The sequence below is a fragment of the Xylocopa sonorina genome, chromosome 4 (assembly GCF_050948175.1).
Source record: "Xylocopa sonorina isolate GNS202 chromosome 4, iyXylSono1_principal, whole genome shotgun sequence".
Lineage (NCBI taxonomy): Eukaryota > Metazoa > Arthropoda > Insecta > Hymenoptera > Apidae > Xylocopa > Xylocopa sonorina.
In genome coordinates, this window is record NC_135196.1 from 6,318,512 (window position 1) to 6,342,969 (window position 24,458).

The following is a 24,458-nucleotide window of genomic DNA, read 5'->3' on the forward strand; positions in this document are numbered from 1 at the left end:
AGCCGAGGCGGTAGGGAGAAGGTGGAGCAGGAGCAGGAACAGGAGTAGAGGCGAGGCGGGGAGGAAAAAAGTAGAATGGTGTAAGTATTTCTCACGTTCACCCCGGTGCGATGAACCGTCTTCTAGCTTTCTACGCTCATTGCATGCGTAAATTGCGCGATCCGCTCGCGATGCAAAAATACGGGTGAAAAGCGCGGCGCGAGACTTATTCTGGTCTCCCCGTGCACACACGCCTCGATATCGATGGAAACACGCGTGCACACGCGTCCTTTTTGTTCGCCACGGGTTTTTCCCCGACGCGTGCTGCTCGCGAGTTTCGCGGATAATCACGCGGCGGCGACCGCGGTGCGCGAAATAACAATCGGCGAAAATAGCGGGGGAACCCACCCTCGTTTAATCAATCACATTTTCCACGGAGCGAACGCAACTTTTCGGGTTTTCGAACGGATCGAGATTAAGCTTCGAGTGGCGTCGTTAATCCCATCTCGAACGGAATCGGGACACGCGATTTTTAACGAACCGCCCGCCGCCGCCGCTGCGTGAAAACGCGACCTCGGATATTGTGTCACGTTCCGGCTCTATGCCCGTTTAATGAGCGTGAAAAAAAGTATTTGCTTAGCCTGCTCGATGAATGCGTTACGCGATCTTCCTTCCTCCTTTTCTCTCGAAAGAGACCGGCGGAATGTCATTTGAAGCGTTTCACGTATTTCTCACGTCTGCCAGGGGACAATGAACCAACTTCCAACTTTCTAAGCCTCGTATGCATACCAGCCGCAAACAAAAGGAGCAAGAAAATTCATTCATCGGTACGTAATGTAACGCGTATCTTATAATTAATTCCGAGGCTCCGGTAGGGAAACGGTTCGCCATAACCAACCTCTGTTACTAATGCTTCCGACAACTTTGCGAGAACGCAAAGTAATGGAACTCCAATCGCTTCATTTTTCGATCGCATCGCAAATTACACACTCTTCCAATCTTTGCGTTCTAACGAAGCGATAACGAACTGAGATCGATAAATAATTGATAAAAATCAAATATGATCGTAATACTGTAGATTTGCGGTGGTGGGCGTTAGTCGCTTGGGCACTGATACCGTGACACGACGCAAAGAGAAACAAAGTATATCGCGGGCACAAAGAACGAAGGTAAAGAGAGTTAGATTCGCGTGGGACGATGGAAGAGGAGATGTTTGGCTCGCGGTATGAGTAATAAGCGTAGATATTAATATGTATAAGCGTTCATCGGTCTTTCTCATGGGTCCAGAAATGGTCCAGCGAACCGGGGCGGTGCATACACGCGTTATCCTTCCAGGATCGCACACTTGTTCGGGCGAGGTGAGCTCTGTGCAGTAACGACGACGGCGCGCGGCATACGGGAGAGAAAGTACGCAATGCAAAGCAACGAAACGGAACAGTAGATCTTCTAGCTCCGTTACAACCGGCTAGCTGACTGATCCCAACGAATACGGCTGGGTACCACACCCGCTCGGGCATTTCGAGCGGAATGATCGAGAGATAAACTCGTTCGTTCGCTCGCTGCTTTTAAACGAGTACGCCCGGCGTAACGAGTCTCAGGTTTCCCGACGTGCAGGTAAACTATCGCGTTAGATCGTGTCCAATTTGAATTTGACTCAACGCGACAACTTCCCGTGCATTCCCCTCTTTTGCGCCCCCCTCAGTATCGCGTTTGTTACTCTATATAATATCGAACTCTCTCCGTTGCAAATTGCATTACGATTTTCTTTTTGCCAACGATTTCTTGCTATTTTAAGCGTTTCATTTGACTGCTACTTGTAAACGATTCTGTTATCTTTAATTACATTTGTTCTCTTTTCTTTTTTTATTTACCAATGTCGAGTGACGCTCGACAAAGGAATGCAAAGGGTTGAAATTTCATTTTCACATTTAATCGTTTGGGTTGTCTCATTTTTCTTTTTTTTTTTTTTATTTCTCGTTTCATGTGATTTGCTCTGGCGTTTCGATGAATATATTTAATAAAGGTAGGGATTTGGCCTGTTTATTTTTCGAGGTAAAGCGAAACGAGGCGATTTATTTACGATTCTCATTTATCAGGGCGTCTATTATCTCCCATTTCCTACATCAATTTTTTATATCATTTATACCGTGCCTGTTTTTATTTCGAATGAAATTTATTACAATGCTGTTGATTATTTACAATTCTTACCGATCGTGGAAAGAGTTTACCCAGCGTAGCTGCGATTTTTTGTGTGATTATTAACAAGCTTGCCCGCATACGTACAATCATCAATTGATGGGGAAACTACGGAAAAAAGAAAATGTGTAGATAGTAGTTTGATTAAATAGCAAGTAAACCTTTAATTGGATAAATAATTATTTATGTATCAGTATATTTATATACAGTTGTAATAAAAAAATAAGAGAAAGGGAAACTCTTGCAATAGGAAAAGCATTAACTTTCAACTTTAGTAACCGAATATACAGGCAGCAAGCATGTGATGTCTTATAAATATTTAGACAATTGTAAAATGCTTTGAAGGTATTGCCTTTAGAAATGAAATGCTACAAACAGCGAAAATTGACGTAATTTCTATATAAAGTCCGTGGAATAAAATGTTACGTAAAATATATGAAGCGTTCCACTTTTTTTTTTTTTTTTTTTTTACGTCTGAGCATATCAATGCGTATTTTAATTCCATCCATATTTTTATATCTGCGAAAATATACGTATTTGGACATATGAATAATAAAAAGTCAATAGCTTATAGAAGTAAACGAGGATGAATTTATATTTTAAAGAGTCCGAAAGCGAGGTAATGGATCATGCGGTGCAACTAAGCTCTGAAGAAGTTAGAAAGATGTGGGTATTAAGAGGAAGAAAGTAATCTCCAACAGCGGAGATTAAATAGAGACGAGTTTCTGATTCGCTTGTGTTTGAAAATTGCGGGAATTATGGTAAATTGTACGACGAACTAAAGAAGGTTCGACATAAAAAAAGGCACTAGATTAGTCTTTGGTATCGCTTCAATTTTTAATTACGGTACGAAACAGATAGCTTCAAATTTCAATTTTAATTGCAGCACAAAACAAATTGCTCGATTAATTACTTTCTCAGTTTGCTTAGAAATTATTCTAGTTCGAAGAAAGTAAAAAAAATATTCACTTCTTTCTCTTGATCAGTATATATATTTGAAAGGAGAACGACAGAAATTTAACGACGACTAATATTGGTCACGTTGATAATACGAGTTAAGAATCTTTCCTTTAATTACTGTGGAAAAATGGATACTTCGCTTTGTTTATCTTCACCGGACAAAGGAATTGACATTAATGATATATAGGCAGATGCCTAGAGGGAAATGAAATAAAATGTAGGGAACTGTGTGCTCATAAAGTGTAGGGAGGGAGAGAGAGGGAGAGCTTTAAAGACACAGTGGACATACAAAGGAAAAGCAAGTACAATATGGTTCTAAAAGTGGTACTTGATGATTGTATCAACGAAGGCTCTTTTAAATGGAGCACAGGTCAGTGCACACGGAACACTAGATTTGTAATTCATGTGTACCTTGTTTTAACGAACGCGTTTTCGTATACCAGCTACGAACGAACTCATTTAATTAAAAAACCTTAATGCTTCCTTCTTATTAGTTAACAATAGCTTGAATCGCGGAACGTGAAAAAAGGAATCGCGAATTTTCCACCGAGATTAATTAACTTTTTCTTCCTGACGCATTGTTTTATCAATTTTATTTAACTTGATACGCATCGTGCAAACCTTTTCGATTAAAAATAGAGAATATTCCGAAGGGAATGGAAAAAGAACGGGAAAAACTTTTATATTTTACGCGGCGACCCACCACGTTACAACGAATAAACAAATATTATCGATTGGCTGTTTTTTTAGTCGAATATAGCGAGAATACCCTCCTAAAAATAAAGTCAATTAACACCGTGTTCATTTGACACGCCTGTTCTAAACGGTGTGCATTATTTCTACGCTTTTAAATAAGCTTTTATTTTATATTTCATCGAGCATGTTTTACGTGTTACATTTTAAATGTTTAAATGTGTGCACGATTCAAAACTATTATTATTTACTCAAAGAGAAATATAAACGAATAAACGGAATATTTTACAGGATTATTGAAATTTCTTTATTTATATGTAATGTATCTGATACCTGAAAGAAAAAAGGAATTATACTGTTTTAATATATATTATATATTTGCAACAAATATATTGTCAATATTATACTTAACAACAGGTTGAATAGGATTCATTGAAGTGTTAAAAAATCTCACCTTTTTCAATCCTGTAGGAAGTAGGAAGTAAAGTATAATAAGCCTCGTTAAATAATTTGAATGCGAAGAAAACGCATCCTCTAGAAAAATAAGAGTTCCATTAATGAATGCATTATAAAAGGCAAATTAATATTCCCTAGAATAAAATGTATTATGGTGGATTCAAACAGGACAGCGCTCGATACGCAACACATGGAACCAATCGCGTGCTGGCCATCGCAGGTTACGATTACTTAATGTAATAATATGCTGTCATAACAAAATCGTAGCTGAAGGAGGCACGATAAAAAGTCGACGCGTATTAAAAATGTTCCATATTTTCTAAATAGTTTTGAATGAATTATAGTTTAATTGATAGAAGGTATCGATAATCGATAAACGAAGAGGTTGATAAATCTGTGTAAAAGAATTTCGGTACGAATGCTGACGGAAATGGTAATCGCACGTAGGACGGATTAAAATGAGAGAGTAAACGGTCGAGCGCGCGTAACTTGAGTTTCGCTCGCGTAAAAATCACTAGATGAATACGCGCGTTTGTATTCGAAAACACATGTACCCACCTTACTACTAGTGATTCTGTGTTTGACAGTACGCGCGTATTTCGCGGCTATCATCGAATTTAGCCGACGTTAACCGATGTTTAACGAAGCCTGTGAGTTCCGTGTGTGTTAAGTATTCGTTGGTGTTCAGTTGGTGCGCCTCGACTGGGCAAAATCGCGTAAAATGGAAACAGAATTTCGTTGTGAGGTTGAGGTTGGCCGTTGAAATAAGTGAACATGGGAAGGTCCAAGTTTCCCGGGAAGCCGCCGAAGACGGTCACCAGGAAACGGATAAAAGTTCTCGGCCAACCCGAGACAACCCAAAGCGATTCGGTAACCGTCGCCGAGAACATCTACTACGGACTTTCCCTGTTCAACGAAACATTTGGTGACAACGAGAAGGTAATTCGTAGTTTACTTTCGTTAGGACTGATTCGCGGAGGCTGCCTGATCGGAGTCACCCTCTAAATAGATTTCACTCGGGTTACAAACAACTCTAACTGTTTTCCAACCATCGTAGAGACGCATACGGCGCCGATTCGGTGCCCAGAAATGCCCCAACATTTGCCTCTATAATGAAAGTTAACCTCTTAGAATGGAATCACAGACTCGGAATGGCAGATGTGTATAATACGTACTGACGTACCGCTACACTTGAAAATGTCAACGATTCGATTCAAACTGCTCTGCCAATTTTCTTTTCGCTCTGCGGAATACCTCCTTTATTTATATTGTTAATACCGACTCTCTACTTTAGTTTCTCTGGAAAACAGAAATTTTAATTTGTTATGTACACTCGTACGTACGTTTTCCGTGTATCTTGCAACAGTATACTACTATTTTTTTTTTTTTAAACGCCTGGAAACATCGTTCGTCGCGTTTAAATCATTTAATAAGAACGCAATTTTTACAATGAAACGTGAAATATACAAATTTCAGATATTCCATTCGATAGCTTATACGTTTAATGCGTTATTAAAATAAAAAAAAACAGAGCCGATACTATTAATACAGTTTATTTTTAACGTTCGATAAATTTATCCCGTAGGAACATCCGCCATTCCATGGTTTTAGCACTAAAGAGGCTAATCTTTCGGTGTCTTATATAAAAACTCAACAACATGACACAGAAAACAAAACTGTTAAATCACCGCCTGATGCTGTTAACAATCCCGTACCGCAACAACAGAACGTCACGGATGCAAAAAATTCTCCATCGAATACTAAAGATAATACAGAAAAATCGTGCGACAAAAGTAACGAACCGGCTGAGGAGGTTACGAAAGATGTGACCCTAGTAAATTCCAAGCGTACAGCCAAGTTCCATAGACCCAAGAGTCGCAGAAGTTGCAAGAATATTAAGTTTTCCAATTTCATGAAAACGCCAGTATTAAAATCCGTGAACAATATTTTGGATCAGCATCAACGAACGAGACATCTGCGTAACAGTACGGCAAAGAGATTATTGCAAAGGGCAAAGTCTAATAGCAATAGCGTGCGTAACATGGCAGCTCAATGCGGAGATAAGCCAAATGCTGTGAGGAAATTCATTTTGCCGGTGCGAAGTGCCCACTCGTCCAGAGTTATTAAACCGAATAAGAGATTTATCGAAGAATTAGAGGAGATTTCTGGAGCGGAGCACAGTGAAAATGAAGTTGGTACACACGTAAAGAAAGCTAAATTTGCATTGAGCAAACTTTGTAACCAAGAAACAAAATTAAAGGAGGGGAATATTAGTAAATTAACGTGTACAAAATTAAAGGACAAAGAGGCAAGAAACAAGGCCAAAAAAGTAATTCAACGTGTAAATTCCAATGCACAGACTGTAACGCAATCGGCGAAAAATCTTGAGAAATTAGAACATAAAGACGCACAAGTATCAAAAACTGTTAATACAGATGTTAAAAGAACTAATTTATTGAGTAAAAACAAAATTGTGAAAGCTTCATCCAACGAATCTGCTAGTATCCAAGATGGTACGCAAAATGTAATCCGGAAAGCTCAAAATACAAAATTAACTGTCTCTAAAAACCAGAAACTCGTTTCTGTTCCTATAAAAGTTCTTCCTGATTCTGATGTTCCAAGTTCGGAGTCTTCCAGAATTCAAACAAGGTCAGGAACTCAAAGCGAGGCCATTGATTTAGATGTTCAGACAAATTTTGAAGGCACAGCGAAAATGAAAAAAAATGCTAGCACGAAAGGTCAAGAGAGTGCCGATAACGGGAATAAAACTACAGAGGGAAATTCAGATAATTTTGACACGGAAAGCACATTGTCTGAAAGCGGAAGCGAACATAGTAATCATACAGAAGACGAACAGTCCGAATGGACTGGAATGAAGCTGAATGGTGGGAAAGTTATTTTAAGGAAAGCAAGGTTAAAATTGGATAATAAATGTGTCGGTGGAACTGAAGGTCCCTTTTCAACAACAAATAGTAATAGCATTACAAGTGGAAATACTAACTTAGGTACGCATTCAATGTTTCTTTACAATTTACTACTTCCCAAAAATATTGCTTTTAACCCTTATTGGTCGCTAGTACTTTGCATGTATAACTTCTGCTCAAAGTTTTATTTGATAGGCTTTTTTTTAAGATTTTAAGACTTTTTTAAGATAGTATTAATTATTTTTTACAACAATAGTACATTTTTAAGATTGCACTTTTATTGGTATGGAAAATGTTGTATAACTTTTATCATTTATTTTTATCTTTTATAATAATATACAATAATAGTTGAAACGTTCAACTTGCTAAGTCTTGTCATCTTTTCATAATCAATGAGAAGTACAATTTTTCCAATAAAATTCTAATGTCATATTGCAGGTAATACCTCACCAATAAGGGATAGTATAAATATTTATGATAGAAAAGTTTATTGAATTATCTGGAAAGTTTAAGCTGATTTCTGATTGCATCGTTATAATTAGTTGACTTTTTGTAGGTAGGATATACTTTTAATCTTTAATGCCTTTCCTTTATCGAACAGAGAAAATTTCTTCGTTATTCAGATGAAACTAAAGTTTATGATGCTTACAGAAGATATTCCATTAAATCTAACTTTTTCCTAATGATTTAATAATTTTAAAGATCAAGATCACTTTGAAAGTTTACTCTCTATTCGAGATGATAAAAATCCGACGCCTTTTGAGAAAAGAATTTTCAAATTGCCTCGAAAATGGTGAAGGATCTTAGAAAAAATTGATGTATCTTTTATTAGATAAGAGAAATAATTAAACTAAAATATAAGATTTTCACATCTCGGCACAAGCTTTCTGGACAACTCAATAATTTAAATTAGAAGTTGATAAGATAATAAATTAATAGAATTATTTTATTTCTACAATACTGCAGGCTTAACAGGTACAATTAAATGTGGTGTTTGTGGTGCTGTACGGTTTTATCGATTTGTGAAACAGGCACGAAAATTTGGTATTCACAGTTGTGAGTCTTGTAGAAAGTTTATCAGCAAAATGATTAAACGACAAGCTTGTGGTTCCCTTCCAGTTCTTCAATGTCATAAAGGCGATGGTTTATGCTTGGTACCGCCTGTTGTAAGAAGTCAACAGTGGAATCTTATGAGATGTGTTTACAAGGCTAGGTGCCCAGCTTGTTGGTTAAAAATGTGTTTAAAGTGTTACAACATTCCTTCTTCATTGAGAACAGGCTTGAATGCATTACTACCACCAATAATGAGAGATTCTTTGAGTATTCCATTAACACTGACGCAAGAAGATAACGATAATCAAGGACAAAAATTAATATCTTCAAAGTTAGGCTGGCCCGCAGAGGATAGCTCAGAAAAGAACTTATTCAAATCAGCCATGAGTTGGAGAAATATAGAAATGGGTCAAAAAACTAGCTATCAAGGAACTGCTGGTTTTCTCTATACAAAATTAGATAAATGTAAGTTACCAAAGTTTTCTAATAATACATTGGTTGCTACAAGATGCATTATTTTATATTTTCTAAACCTGGTATGTATGAGTTAAAAATGAACTTTGCGTGTACATTGAGGCAACTAATGTGTTAATATACTTCTACATATAATGTAATGTTTGTTTGTTTTAATAATTGTATACTGTTTTTAATTTTCAAGTCGATTCATCACTGAATATCTCACCTAGTAAAAAGAGAAGAAAAAACAATAGGATAAAAGTAAGGAAGAAATTAAAGAATCCAATGTTCTCTTCACCGTCTTTAAATCAGTGTCCGCAACCTCTGAGGCAGAGACTTGAATTGAAGGGGCCAAGAGTTAAACATGTTTGCCGAAGTGCGAGTGTCGCTCTTGGTCAACCAATTGCCACTTTTCCATCTGCAGACGGAAAAGTAGATACCGAAAGCAATAAGCACATTCCGAAAACTTCAAAGGAAATTGATAGAACGGAGAAAAAGGATGAAGTAAAAGAGAAAGAATCACAAAAATATAACGATGAAAATACTGTAAATCACAATACTGTTAATGTAACACAGCAATCTCACTCGAAAAGAGGAAAACCACAACAATCGTCGAATATTCAAGCGGTAAGTAAAGAGAAAATTTAAGTAATTTCCCAGATATAATATGTTATATCTAAAATGTAATGGATTCGTTTCATTACAACTTGTAGTTAAAAGGAGAAAATCGATTGTTGCAGGTATCAAAAACAAACAATGACGCATTGCATACAGTATCTATAGACTTTTGGGAACAGTATGATCCTACAGAAATCGGAGCAAAAGGTTTTGCCCTTATCGGTTCCGAACTCTTTCATATTCCTGCTGTTTGTTATCTTTGCGGAAGTGCCGGAAAAGAACCAGTAAGTAATCAATTTAAATACAGTATTGTATATAATTGTACATTGTAACAATCTTTGCAGCTGATCCACTGTCAGTGCTGTTGTGAGCCATATCATGCCTTTTGTTTGGAACCCAGTGAGTGGAATGCTTGTGCTCAACCAAACTGGTGCTGTCCTCGATGTACAATATGCCAATCCTGCCATCTAAGATCTGGTCCAAAATTGTCCTGTATTCGTTGTCGTCAATCATTTCATTACTCGTGTTTGTCGAAATCTGGTGTCAATGCGAGACTTTACAGTCCTGAAAGACCTTATGTGTGTCAAAGTTGTGTCAAGTGTAAAAGCTGTGGTAGCGAAGGAGTTAACATTCACGTGGGCAATTTACCATTATGCTCCATGTGTTTCAAGTTACGTCAACAAGGAAATTACTGTCCTCTATGTCAAAGATGTTACAACGAGAATGATTTTGATACTAAGGTAGGTTTCAATATATTGATCTTAATAAAAATTGGTAATTATGTCAGAAAAATAAAGTGACGATCTCCACCTCTGGACAAGCAGTTAAACAATAAAAATTTTATTCTTTTAAGTAGCACATCAATTTTTTAATTTTGTATACTATTTTTCAGATGATGGAGTGTAGCGAATGTTCTTATTGGGTACACGCTCATTGTGAAGGACTGTCTGACGAACGGTACCAGATCCTTAGCTATTTACCTGATACTATTGAATTTACATGCAGCCAATGTTCCTCGAATCCTAATTCAGTTTGGAGAAATGCCATAGAAACTGAACTTAAAGCTGGTTTCATAGGGGTCATAAAATCGTTGAGTAAAAATAAAACGGTCTGCGCTGCATTAAAGTGGAGTCCCAGAAAGGAGTGTTTATGTAGATCCGTTTCTACCGGGAAGAAGTTAGATTTTTTCAGTGAAAAGACAGACTCGAATCTGGCGAGTGGTAAAGAATGTCTTAACGTGGAGGATAGCGAAGAAGGTAATAGCGAAAAAACTAAAAATACGGAATTGAATTTTAACAATAATTCAAAGTTTGATTCGTTAACCACACTGGACGAGAATCAATCGAACGATTGTTCTAATAGAAGAGGATTAAGACGCCTTCGGCAAAAGTTTCATTTAAGGGAATGCTCTGTTCGTGTAAAAAACTGTGCCGTGAAAGATACTCAGGACGGCGACAGAAAAGATTTGGTAACCCAGGAGAATTCAAATGGTAATTCGAACGATACGGAATGCCATTGCTCGGATCAGCAAATTATTGTTAGGCCTTCGCCAACGCTGATGTCGGTCAAACGAAAAGTTAATAACAATGAATACAAAACACTGTCCCAGTTCCATTACGACATGGAATACGTGATCGGTCGTAGTGGAACCAGGGATCTGATCGATGCTTACCATGAAATTTTAAGAGAAGTGTTTCCATGGTTCAATCTGAAAAGTATTAAGACTAACAACGGAGGATGCGACGCGGTAACATCTTCCAAGGACGCTAGTAAAGATGACGCTCCAGTTACCAAACTCGATGATTCTGTTCTGGAGGTATGGAAGGAGGAAGTAACGAAAGCACCAAAAGTGATTGCGGCCAAAACAGCGAATTTATATAATGTTCACGTTGAAGATAGTAGATCATGTTGTTTGTGCAAAGGTTTAGGTGACGGTTCGGAAACGAAGGAGGGGCGGCTGTTGTATTGTGGGAAAAACGAGTGGGTACATTCGAATTGTGCTCTTTGGTCTAACGAGGTATTCGAAGAGATCGATGGTTCATTGCAAAACGTTCATAGTGCTATCTCGAGAGGTCGCTTGATACGTTGCACGGAATGCGGGAAGAAAGGGGCGAGTGTTGGTTGTTGTGCGAGAAATTGTAACAGTACCTTTCATTATCCCTGCGCAAGAAACGTCGGGCTTGCTTTTAACGACGACAAAACAGTATTTTGTTCTTCGCATTTAAATAACTGTACGCATAGAACGTTACAGAACGAGAACGAATTTAGCTTACGAAGACCCGTCTACGTGGAATTAGATCGTAAGAAAAAAAAATACGCAGAACCAAGCAAAGTGAAAGTTATGATAGGTTCATTAATGATCGATTGTTTAGGCACGGTTATACCAGAATACTCTGACACGGCTGAAAAGATTATACCCTGCGATTATAAATGTTCTCGGCTGTACTGGTCTACGATAAATCCGTTTAAAATTGTAAGATATTATATTAGAACATACGTACAAGTGTATGTACCAGAAGTTTCTTCCGACCTAGAAAATAATATAACTATTGATCACTCGAAAGAACAAGAGAAAGAAGACTCGTTGAACATACAGAAGAACGAATATCTAGCTGTGAAACAAACCTTGGATGCTTTAATCGATGCTGTATGCAATAAGGAAGTCGACGAAAACTTAGCGGAACAGAACAATACTGATCTTTTACCTCCCGAATTAAAGGAAGCTATATTTGAAGATTTGCCGCACGATCTGTTGGACGGTATTTCCATGCAAGATATATTTCCAAAAATGACGTACGAAGATTTTTTAGCGATGGACCTGAAAAACGATGGCACGTTCGCAACTGATCTGTTCAAAGATGATATGCTGGCATCCGAAGTAGACGAAATCATAAAACCACCTGAAAATAAAATTTCGAAGATAGACCCTTCGTTGGTTGAATTGGGATCGCATAACGATTTATGGGTTCATTTGGAAACGAAAACTTCCGTTCAGGATCTAATGGATGACCTGTTCAGTTCGAAGAATCAAAAACGGAGCGGCAGAGAACTGAAACGATCGAAATCAGAGGTAATGTCGAACAGTCCGTTAATTGTTGGAGGACAAAGACATCATCAACGATCTTGCAGTTTGACTTGGAGCTGTAAATTGGACGGCTCTTACGGCCCCAGCATCAAAAGGAGGAAATTGTCCAGAAACTCGAGTATGACAAAGTCAAACGAAGCTAGCGTAATGCTGTTGGATTCGCAGAATGAACGGCCACCGACCTTGCACGAATTGAGGATTCCGGATATTATGGTTACTGTAGGTAGAGCAAACACACCAAACATTTTGTCGGATTCTATGCGGGAACTGAAGTATTGTATCGAAGATGCCAGTGGTATCAACCGCAGGGTAATATCTACTAGTCGCGAAGAAGGGAAAGAACATAAACGGCTGTTTTGGCATCCAAGACAACAGCCGCGGATATTGCAAGTCGATGGCCCTGCTGATCTGAGTAGCGCTAGTGAATGCAGTTCGCCAGAGTATAATATCGAAGAGAAAACTACGGGACTAAACGTGGCAGAACATTTATCGATTCCGCAGTTAGATGGTATTAACGATGAGTCTTCGTGCGACAGCGGTGAATTTTCTTTATTTACCGAGAAAGATTTCAATTCTTGTACAAAATCTTCAAACAATATTTTACGATCAAAACGAATATACGGATTCATTAGGCCACAAATCGCAAAGTCTAACGATAAGTCGCAAAATGTGAAAGAAGCCGACGAATTATCCACTTGTCAAACGTCCGTGACGCACCAGAGTAACTTTAAAGAAAATAATTTGAAGCTGAACCTGGAGATACCTCAATTAGATGGAGCTGATGATATTTCCAGCGATGACGAGTGCATATCACCGCAACACGTTGAGAACGAAAGAACTATCATTGCTTCTCAGTGCGATGCGCCATTTGATCACATAGATCGTCCAGTAACTTGTAAACGATGCCGCTGCACCTATCGAACGCAAGATAGTTACAACAGGCATTTGGCAAATTGTGATATCATGATAACAAGTGACAGTGACTCAGAAACAATGGATAATAAATTGGCATCGCCTGATTCTAGATTCTCTCCAAGCATTGGATCCGTATCTCCACAATTTATAACGTTATCACCATCCGAAGGACACACTCTTTCGTCCGATTACCCCGATATTCAAGCAACTTCACCGTTGGAAGCTTCTGTACCGTCGCCTCATCCAGCCATTCAAATTGAACCGATAGCACAGGCAATTATTACACCACAAATTCACACGCACGCTACTGTAGAAACTGTTCATCAAACAGTATTAACATCTAACGACATGATTGTACAAACACAGTATACCAGGACAACAACTACATTACCAAATGCTACAGTATTACCTCAAGAAAGTACTGTTCAAATAACAGAGATTACAGACCCACCATCTGTTGCAAGCGATTCCAGTGTGTCGCAAAATATGGTCACCACGCCCATGAATTCCCCGGATGGTGCAAGTTCTCAAGTGGTTCCAAGTCCACAGGTGTCGCCTACATTCTCCTCTACGGGCGTGCAAACTGCAAGTAACGAGTCACAGGCGAACGTTCAGATAACGAAGTTGGCTAAATCGAAATCGCCAAGGGCGCCGAAATCTCGAACGAAAGGAATTAAAACGCAAATCGTGAAGAACACCATGCAACCGCACAACGGACACACTAGGTTTCAACCAATGCAAAATAATACCCCGGTTATACAATTGCAGCAAACTCAAAGACCAAGTGGGCCAACTGTAATATTACAACAAGCATCTCCTGGTATCATGTCCGCGTACGTCGAAACGTTGCAACAGCAGTCCGGGCAGAATCTTCAGTATGTAACAACAATCGGTGGCCAGCACGAGACTGCGTTCAAACCTCAGTTCATAACCACTAATCACTTAGTTCCTGGTGCGTACATACAAGCGTCTTCTGACAACTTATTGGCATTACAAAATGGGAGTATATCGATATTGCCAGGTGTACAAATTGCTCAAACGCAACCGACGGTCCTCGGGACAATTATACAGCAACAACCTAGCGCGATTCAATGCGGAGTTATATCTTCTGAACAGTTACTATTGAGCTCGACACCGACACTAGAAATGTTCACAGATTCAACAGGAAGTATGTTTCTTTCGAACCAACCAATGTATTACGGTTTGGAAACTATTGTGAGCAACACAGTAATGTCTTCCAGTCAATTCATGGCTGGCACAGTACCGCAGGTGTTGGCAAGCAGTTACCAAACGACAACGCAAGTTTTCCAAGCCTCGAAACTTATGGAACCTATCGTGGACGTTCAGGCTGTCCCAGGTGTCCCCACTGTAACAGCAGTACAATCTGTACAGAATGTACCCGGAGTACCTGGGGTGCCCAGCGCACCTAACGTTACTACCGTGCCCAACGTATCCAGTGTAACCAATATAGCCAGCATACCCAATGTACCTAGTGTAACCAATGTACCTAACGTACCGAGCGTACCCGCTATACCGACTATATCCACTGTACCCACAGTATCCAACGTACCTAACGTATCCAACATGCCGACCATTACGAACATACCGAATGTCTCGAGTGTGCCCAGCATACCTAGCGTGCCTAATGTATCTGGTATACCCACGGTGTCCAACACACCTAGTATACCTAACATACCCCATGCACCTACCGTACCCAACATGCCCAACACTTCTGGTGTACCAAATATATCCGCTGCACCCGGTATACCCAACTTACCTACCACACCCAGCATGCCTAGCGTACACAGTGTACCTAGCGTGTCCAACGTGTCCAATATATCCAACGCACCTGCTTTACCTAGTACTTCTAACATGTCTAACATGCCAGCTGTACCTACTGTTCAGAATATATCGAATGTTTCCACGTTGCCGCCCAACGTAGGCAACGTCTCCAATATACCCGCAGTACCCGGTGGTTACGTGGTCGTAAATCAATCGACGGCTCAACCAGAGCCCATGGTAACGCCGCAAATGAATATACCCGCGACGCCTGAACAGAACTTCGCACCAGCCACGTGTAACACCATACTGTCTGTGCCGTGTCAGAGTGTCGGGGAGCCGGTAACGTCGATACAGCTACCGGATACGTGCCCATCAGAATCTCAAGGTGTAGCGAACGTAACGTCGTCCTCTAAGTTATTGCAGAACTCGATGCCAACGATACCGAGAGTGGCTGTACGGCCAAGTCCGGTCGCAAACTCTGTCGCGCAGCCGAACAACGGACCATGGAAGATCACAGAGCCGTTATTTGGCTCGGAGCAGATGATGAACAACAGCGTCCGACCGTATTTCGACTCGAAGCACGTATCGCAGAATACCAGTATGATAAAGTCTAGCATATCATCTAAAATACCCCCATTACCGAATCACTGTATAACTCAGAAGGATATAATTGTAAATAAGTTAAACCATGATGTAAATAATGTGCATAATAGTTATAGCGATACTATACCGAATTCGAATAATATTAATGTAAGTACAAGTAATAATCCAGTTATCGTTAGCTCGAGTGTACAAAATAAGATTACAATGTCTACAAGCAACGTGCCGACGAGCCGGCCGATGAATAGAGTGCTACCGATGCAAGCGGTCACGCCGAAACAGGACACGACGAAATCCATACAGAAAACAGAAATGATTATAGAGGAGCCAACGAAGCCGGTGATCAAGCCAGCGGAACCAGAGCAAAAGCTTGCGGAGCCGAAGAAACAGATCGTCGAGGCGGTAGCGCCGACGGTCAAGAAATCGGAGACGGCCATAAACAACATGAACGAAACGTTGAAATTGAACACCGAAACGATCGAAAAGGTGAAGGAAAATCTCAAGTTAGAACTGGACAAAGAGAAACTGCAGAACACCTCGTTGAAGATAGTGCTGCAAAAGCAGCTGCAGGATGGTTCTTACAAAATTACGCATAACATGAAAGCAGTGACCCAAAACAAGAAATCCCCGCAAGTAACGTCTGTAGAAATACTGCCCTCGAAGCAGGTACCGCAGATAGCCTCTTTGCAATTGTTGCCGATAAAAACGTTCACGTTGAAGACGAACAAGATCGAGGAGAAGGTGAAACCGATCGATAATAAATTAAATATCCTGAAAACGAAGACCCCGCCAGTAGCCGTGAAGAAGCCAAGAGCGATCAGTAAATCGATTAAATCCATCCAGCCGACTTTATCGAACACCCAAACGCAGAAGAACGCCTCGAAGGGGCCGACGCTGATGTACGAGATCAAGTCGCAAGATGGTTTCACTCATACCGCCTCTTCGATGGCTGAGGTATGGGAGACTGTGTTCCAAGCCGTTCAAAATGCTCGAAAGGCTCACAACCTGCCCCCGTTGCCACACAATCCCCTTAGCGAGAACTTGGGCCTGGAAAATAACGCCACGGTCTACCTGGTGGAACAGCTACCGGACGTGAACAAGTGCACCAAGTACAAGCCCAAGTTCCACAACTTGGCGCCGCCTAAATCCGGTGAAATTGAGAACGATCTACCGAAGGCATGCGACAATGGTGCTGCCCGCGCCGAACCGTTCAGAGGTAGAAAGGTTCACGACATGTTCAGTTGGCTTGCTTCAAGGCACAGGCAGCAACCGAAGATGATTGCTATATCAGAAGCTGAGTCTAGGTAAAGCTAATAACACGCTATGAACACGATCACTTTTAAACTTCCATTAAATACAAGGAAGGTAGAAGCTCGGTAACATTAATTGAGATACTATTTTTTAGCCAGCTAGCTTATAGATTAAAATTATGTTGTACTTTAATTAGTATTCCGTGCTACATTGTGGGAGAGCTTAATTTTCGTTTACTCTTGCAGACGAGTGGCAAGCACAAATTTACCGATGGCAATGCGCTTTAGAATACTTAAGGAGACGTCGAAAGAATCAGTTGGCGTGTATCATTCTCACATACATGGCAGAGGTTTGTTTTGCTTGAGAGATATCGAAGCTGGGGAGATGGTTATCGAGTATGCCGGTGAGGTATGTAAAAAAAAAGAACCTGAAATACATTATTATATGTATTCCAGCTTTCTTCTGGCTCTTTTTTAAGCAAAATGCGTGAATGTTATTAGTATTATTAGTGTATCGTGCATAACTTCTGTTCTGTTAGTAACATTTGAGAAATATTTGTAGGTAATTCGAGCTTCGTTAACTGACAAACGTGAAAAATATTATGACAGTAAAAACATAGGATGTTACATGTTTAAAATTGACGATCACCTTGTCGTCGATGCTACGATGAAAGGAAACGCAGCCAGATTCATTAACCACTCATGCGAGGTACCGATTTTTTCAATGAGAATTACATATGCGTTGTTTAATCCTTTGCACTTCTTTGTCGGCTGTGACTCGACGTCGGTAAATAAAAAAAAAAGAAACAAATGTAAATTAGAGCGAGGTTTGAGAGCCATACTGAACACGTTGCGTCTCAGGGTGGCCATCGGTGACAGAAGTGCATCAGCTGTTTATAATCTTAAAAGTTGAATGAAAATTGACAGTTAGTGCATTTTCAGCATCATCGTTAATTGGAGAAAACACTTGAAATAATAGGCTGCTGTTAACTACAATATCGAGAAATAGTTGCGAGTGCAAAGGGTTGATTGAAAACAAACGTGTTTTAGTCTTACTTCGTAGAATATTAATTCAGAAAAGAGATTATACTGAACCGATAGAAGACTCATCTGTGAATTATCTTTCAGCCAAACTGTTACTCACGAGTGGTGGACATCTTAGGTAAAAAACACATTTTAATTTTCGCTCTCCGTCGTATTACTCAAGGCGAAGAGTTAACGTATGACTACAAATTTCCTTTCGAGGATATCAAGATTCCATGTACCTGCGGTTCCCGCAGATGTCGTAAATACCTCAATTGAGACTGCATATACAGCTATCGTAAGCAGCCAACCGGCACAGCAAAATGATAACGTGCTATAATTATGTGCGCTTTGGAATAGGATTCATTTTATTGAACGTTATTCATTTAATCATCAAACTATTTTCAGAGATTGCAGCTTTTTATTACTATAAAGGAAATAGATATAACATATTAAAAATATTAGAAGGCCAGATATAGTACATGAAACATCGCGTTATGACAATGTTACTTTAAACAGCTACAATTCGTAGTTGATTTAAGGGGGTATACTTATAGCAATAAACGATTGAATATGTCCTGCTTTCGTATCCAATGGGCCTCGCGTGTCTCGCGTCGTGGGCTCATGAAAGTGTTACTTTATCCACGCCTGTGCTTTCACGCACGTCTTCTAGATTCTACTTCTTATCTACTATTGAGGCTTAAGTGTACAAGTTATCGTCACTTTACACTAAATCTGACATGCTTTTAGCTTATACGCGCGTATACATACACGTATCCACACGTAAAACATACAGACACGGAAAAACACACTGGTACACACGAATTTCCTTTACACATTACCTTATATTGAGTTTAGCGTAATTGGACCAAGCTGAGATGTATGAAATTGAACGAAATGCGTAAAAAAAGAAAAAAAAAAAGAAAAAACAAAACTGACGTGTACTTAGAGGAAAATTAACTGGTTTTCCATGACCGTGATTTACTTTACCTCACATGCCTCAACGTACGAACACACGGCTTGCCATGTGAGAGATATCGAACGGTCACGCTACGAAGCAAAACTTGTGAAAATTGTGCAAAAAAGGCGCATAACTTTATTATGAATTTTAATTTTACATATAACGATATAAATATAAATATAAATATAAATATATATATATATAGTTACATATTTTTAAATATTTTATGTAAATCTAAAATTTAGTGTATAGTGTACGACTAACTTCGTGGCATTTTATGTCTGATGTAGGGCCAGATTTCAAAATGTTCTTGTAAAATATGTAATTGTTAGATTAGAACACTGTCTTCACGTAAGTACAGCTACCACTTTGACTTAAGTTAGTAATACACGCGTTAAGGAGGGAAAAAAAAAAATAGGACGTGCGCGGGAGAGAGTGAGAACGAGAGAGCGGAGATGGAGACGAGAGGGAGAGAGAGAGAGAGAGTGACAAGAAAGAACAGTTTCCTAGCGTGGGATACTGTTTGAAGGTGTACCTACTTTGGCAGACATTGATGATGTTTTAAGTCTTATAATAGTTGAAAATGTACGAAGAAAATGGGAAGCGAGTACTTACTTCCCAAAATGATTCAAGTCCCAAACGGAGGATTCTGATTATGCGCAATATTATTTTGATACGTTTTTATAGATCTTTAAAATAATGCACCTATGCGTTTGTGCTTCCGCCTTGCCAATATTACAATATTAATTTCATTACTTTATTTTTATATATTTAAAGAGTGTGAATCGCTGGAGGGAAGGAGGGAATTTTAAACATTACTAATACGCGACGGGATTGTACAATCGTCGATCATTGTTTTACGGTGGTTTCCGTTCAAAATTTTTTCTACCGTCTTCGTAAGAGAGAAGTGTATCACGCGACCGATTATGTTGACAAAGTGTAAAAATATATAATTAGATCATTGTTTCGAGTAAACTTTTCTAGAGGTGTGTCTAGAAAATGTTTGTGATATTTTCCCACACTGGGAAAAAAAAAGTTACGAATGTTCTTTATAGGAATATATTTCAAATTTTTACGGATATATATTACGTACTCCGTAAGAAGCACCTTTCTGTGAAATGCAGTTTTGCCTTACCTTTAATGTACCTACGCTTTAAACCCGGTGATAGATTTAGATATATCCCGATATGACTTATATTCAAACTGAAAATGAACTGTAATTGTGTCTATGAATCCATTAAGCTATAATAATATGTATTTTAGTGCGGTTAATCAATTTCTGCCGAGGTGGTTGTCCCTTAAATTTGGTGCTCCATGGACACCGTTAAGTGCACTTTATACGAAAAAATGGCCTAGAGTAAGAAATAGTAGGGGGTGACAGCGGAAGAGTTTGATAATAATAAGAAAATGCGTTATACGAGGAATATTGATCGCGAATTTATTTAACGAAGTAATATAAAGATGTAAATGATGGCAGGAACATTATTTGAGCACGCAAGTATTCGTCGGTCGTGCAACATTTTAATCGGCCTGGTTTGGTACAAAATGCGTATGCTGATTTGTAAAAAGTTATAAAACAAGGTGAAGAAAACAAAAAAAATGGAAACTTGTTCTGGTCACGAGAAATTGCCATTTTTTAGGTATTTTGAATCTTTTTTCTCTCTTTTTTTTTTCTTTTTTTTTAACATTATGATTACCAATAATTAATAACTATTATTGAAAGATGAATATTGTTAATATAATGATAATTAATTTTAATCTGTAAAAATGGTAATACGACATAAGAAAGGTAATTTACTTGAAAATATAATAGCAATGTTAGATATTTTATTGATATTTATTACTTATGGATGACGGTTCTAGGGTTAACGAGATGTACTAATTGAATTAAACATGATTTAGAGAACATGGTGCACACGATGGTCTAATATTGTTGAAAAGATACGAATATCAGCTTTTTTATGAAGGGGAAGGAAGCATTCTCTTCTCTTTAAAGAGACGAAGGAATAAATGCATTCTCGCAATTGTTACACGATATCACCAGTTTTGGGTTTAGAAAACAGTTTGGGATTATGAAATATATGCGACGTATTTCAGTATACTTTATATTCCCATTACGGATTGTAATATCTATGGTGACTCTGTAACAATAATATCTACGAGTACATATATATATATATACACTCGTAATATATACATATATATATTTACACGTGTCGGTAGACAAACTAAGGACACTGTTTTTTAATTATTTTTTTATTTATAAAAAATTCATATAAAATATTCTATGCTCTGAAAAAGGAAAATAAAAAGTAGCGTAGCGTCCGCGTGATATGATACGGAGAATTACGTTCTATGTACACTACTCTAACGAATTTTTTTAATAAGTTTATCGTGCGTTTTTCTTTTCTGAAACATACTCTGTATCTTTTTAAACGATTCCCTCTAACTCGCGGAGTCTGTAGAAGCTCCTTAGTATTACGCATCCAGCCTTCATTATTATGGTTATTATTATTACCAATTAATTATAATCTACTCGAGATGATAGCATAATACACCGTCACTCATATTACGCACCGTTTGTTTAATTACACCTGTGTGTGTCAGCACCTTTGAAAAGTGATTCGTGTGAAAAAGAGCAAGAATTTCGTCGTCGGAGAGCAAAAAGAAGTTATACATATATATGTGTGTGTGTGTGTGCGTGTGTATATGCATACATGCATAATCTTCAAACTCGAATATGTATATGTATACTTTACCGCGAGATGAATTTGCTTTAGGTAATGGAAGTGTTGGACATTTGCTAGTTTTGGTGTGATAAATGAAACGAGTGGTTAAGTTATTCATGGAACTGTACGGTGCCCGTTATTAGTTCTTACGACAATTTCAAAACATCGCAGCGTTGCATTCTCTTGTAATCGAGTGTTTCATCTCTTCGAGAGTCTTTGGGTTCTTCGTTTTATTCGTAAAAGTAAGGGATTTAAAACAACAACAACAACAACAACAAATGAAAAAAGGATTGAAATGTAAAACGCTTTTTAAATCATATATAAACAAACAGAAAAACATAGTATTATTCTAATGTTTAAATGAATTGTAAAATTTTGAATATTGTACTTATTTAAAGAAAAAAGAGAAGAAAAAAAAGCAGAGGAGAACAAAGATGAAGGAGAAACGAAAGAAAGATAAATAATATTGAGGAATTAAGTGGAAGAAAAAAAAAAAGAAATGTAGAAAAGGGAATGAAAGGAAAATTGAAAAAATTGTCTGTGATTATCAGTCATAATAATCTTTAGGTCGACATATTTTTTAGAGAATATTTTTTAGCAAATTACAAAATTTATGATATACCCCTATTATTGATATGATATTGGATCAGACACGCTACGCATAATATTAAAGTAAAATGAAAAAAAAAAAAAATTGAAACTGTAAAAGTTGCAAAGTGTTTAATAGAATTATAAATAGTTAAGATCGATGGCTGTTGTAAAATATTCAGTGTTTGGACAAATAATTATTAAAAACTATTTATAACGACTAATATCGAGGTACGATTATATATTATTGTATCGCATACTATAGTAGCGTTTTTATCTCTTTTGCGTTTGCATATTCATCGGAATAGATTAGAGACGGAATTGGTCGTAGGCCCATACAAGACGAAGTCGCGATGAATGTAAAATTAAACGAAGAAACGCTGCGGGCAAATGGGACGTATTTACTGCACGTGTTCGGCGTGCAAATTGTCGTTATAAAATCCATCTGCTTATTGTAGAGAACTTATGAAGTAATCGTAATATTTACATTAACCAGATGATATGCATACCACATAGAAACACATAACTGCTTTCATCATACGATACATATGTACACATACCCTACACACAGAAAGATTACACCACACACCCGTACGCCCATGTTTTGTAATTAAATGTTTTGTTAGTATTATATGAGAAATTAACAGAATAAAAAACACAAATGGAAGTATAAACATGTTCCGTGCTATGTAAGAGTACCCTATACTGCTGCTACTATGTTACGTTCACGAATGGGAAGCGAAACGAGAGAATTCTGGGGCTCGAGGTTCGTCTCGGCGACATTATTTTCCGGGCATCCTTTAACCTACGCATCGCCAGCGTTCGATTAAATTGCTGAGAGGAAAGAAGAGCAAAAACAGTGGCTTTCGCTTGTGTCTTGTTAATTTTAAATATTGTCAGCGCGCAATTAGTTTAAGCATAAAGCAGCAATCTTATCTGTTCTTTGTCCGTTCTCACAAACGGGTAAACCGAGCAAGTACCATATTGTAATCTACGATACCACTTGTTCATTGTAACAGCGACGTACGTTATAAGTCATACTTTTTCTACGCATGAGAATCCGCTTCTTTTTTTCTTTTTTTTTTTTTTTCTATGTACGTATTTTCACTCAGTTGAGCGCGCGTCGCTGACTCACGCGCGCTGCTCTGATGTTGTGCGTACCTTCTATAAAACGAAACGAAAGAGAAAAAAGAAAAAGAAAACGAGATAACCACGAGATCGTGTAATTTGAAATAATGTAATCAAAGTTTATTGCCGTCGTTCGACGATGTAATCGTAATAGAAATTGATTCAAATATTTTCGCAGGAGAGACGATTGTACGAGTGAAGTTTATTGGTACTTAAACAAGTATAAGGAAAAATGGAATTGAATTCTGTGATTTTTGGGAGAAACATCAATACGAAAAGTCTCCAGAGAGAACGTATAAATTCCTAGGAGCAATAAGTAATCGTTTTCAAGCATTAAAACTCTTGTAATAATAATCAATCGGCATTACAGTAATGTATCGCATTTATCTCATTTGAGTAAAATACAATTGCCGGATAAGATATAGCGGAAATCGTAGAAGCAGAGTATGTTGTAACGATAGGCATACATAAGTACATTATTGTCGCTCTTTTCGCGTCTATTATTACTGCACAGTCCTTCTACAAACTATCTTAATTACATTATTAAATGAATGTAGCGTAATAAAATATTAGACGATGTAGATATACAATGTAAATATGGTAATGTATCGCTTAACAAATGAAATTTTACTAATACATTTGCTTGGTTTCTTGGGTATTTAAATAAGAAATATACATATTATATTATATTATATATACATATACATAATTATATATTACCTAGGGATGCGCGTTACGAGTTCAATTAGTAATTTTCATAAAAAAGGAGGGAAAGGCAAAAAGATATTTTTAATAAAATTAATTATGAAATAACTCAACTTTATTTTTACGCATAATAGCGATAGATCGCAACAGTTGAACGAGTATAGAGAACGAAGAACAGCGACATTTATTACCTTATAGAGAGTCGACGTTAGATCGAGAAATGAATAGAAACAGATTCGTATAATTTTCAGGAGATTATGAAAGGCGTATTACTATAGCAACATCGTCGTGCTCGAACGTTTCCGTAGAACAGTGAATAACCTCCTCGTTCTCACGTACGGACACTTAGGAGGCATG

The 24,458-nt window shown here is 38.1% G+C and overlaps 1 protein-coding gene across 3 annotated transcripts; it reads left to right on the forward strand.

Annotated features, from left to right (window-relative positions):
• Positions 1 to 4,960: 4,960 nt before the first annotated feature.
• On the forward strand, positions 4,961 to 22,942 carry Trx (histone lysine N-methyltransferase trithorax). 3 transcript variants are annotated; one of them, XM_076894324.1, is made up of 11 exons: positions 4,961 to 5,223; positions 5,870 to 7,289; positions 8,175 to 8,726; positions 8,920 to 9,344; positions 9,458 to 9,619; positions 9,680 to 10,075; positions 10,228 to 17,021; positions 17,214 to 17,376; positions 17,530 to 17,676; positions 18,096 to 18,288; positions 18,399 to 22,942. In XM_076894324.1, exons 1-10 carry the CDS (start codon positions 5,059 to 5,061, stop codon positions 18,267 to 18,269), a joined length of 10,398 nt encoding a protein of 3,465 aa, XP_076750439.1. In that variant the 5' UTR covers positions 4,961 to 5,058; the 3' UTR covers positions 18,270 to 18,288; positions 18,399 to 22,942. The 3 variants fall into 3 exon arrangements, with proteins under 3 accessions (XP_076750439.1, XP_076750438.1, XP_076750440.1); XM_076894323.1 differs by having other exon boundaries at positions 18,096 to 22,942; XM_076894325.1 differs by lacking the exon at positions 9,680 to 10,075 and having other exon boundaries at positions 18,096 to 22,942.
• The last annotated feature ends 1,516 nt before the right edge of the window (positions 22,943 to 24,458 follow it).

Bases quoted from the DNA above. Each gene is read 5' to 3' on its own strand.
- Trx (XM_076894323.1), top strand. From the start codon at position 5,059: ATGGGAAGGTCCAAGTTTCCCGGGAAGCCGCCGAAGACGGTCACCAGG. The intron at 9,345-9,457 runs GTAAGTAAAGAG...CGATTGTTGCAG, and splicing joins AATCGTCGAATATTCAAGCG to GTATCAAAAACAAACAATGA. The intron at 17,677-18,095 runs GTACCGATTTTT...ATTATCTTTCAG, and splicing joins TCATTAACCACTCATGCGAG to CCAAACTGTTACTCACGAGT.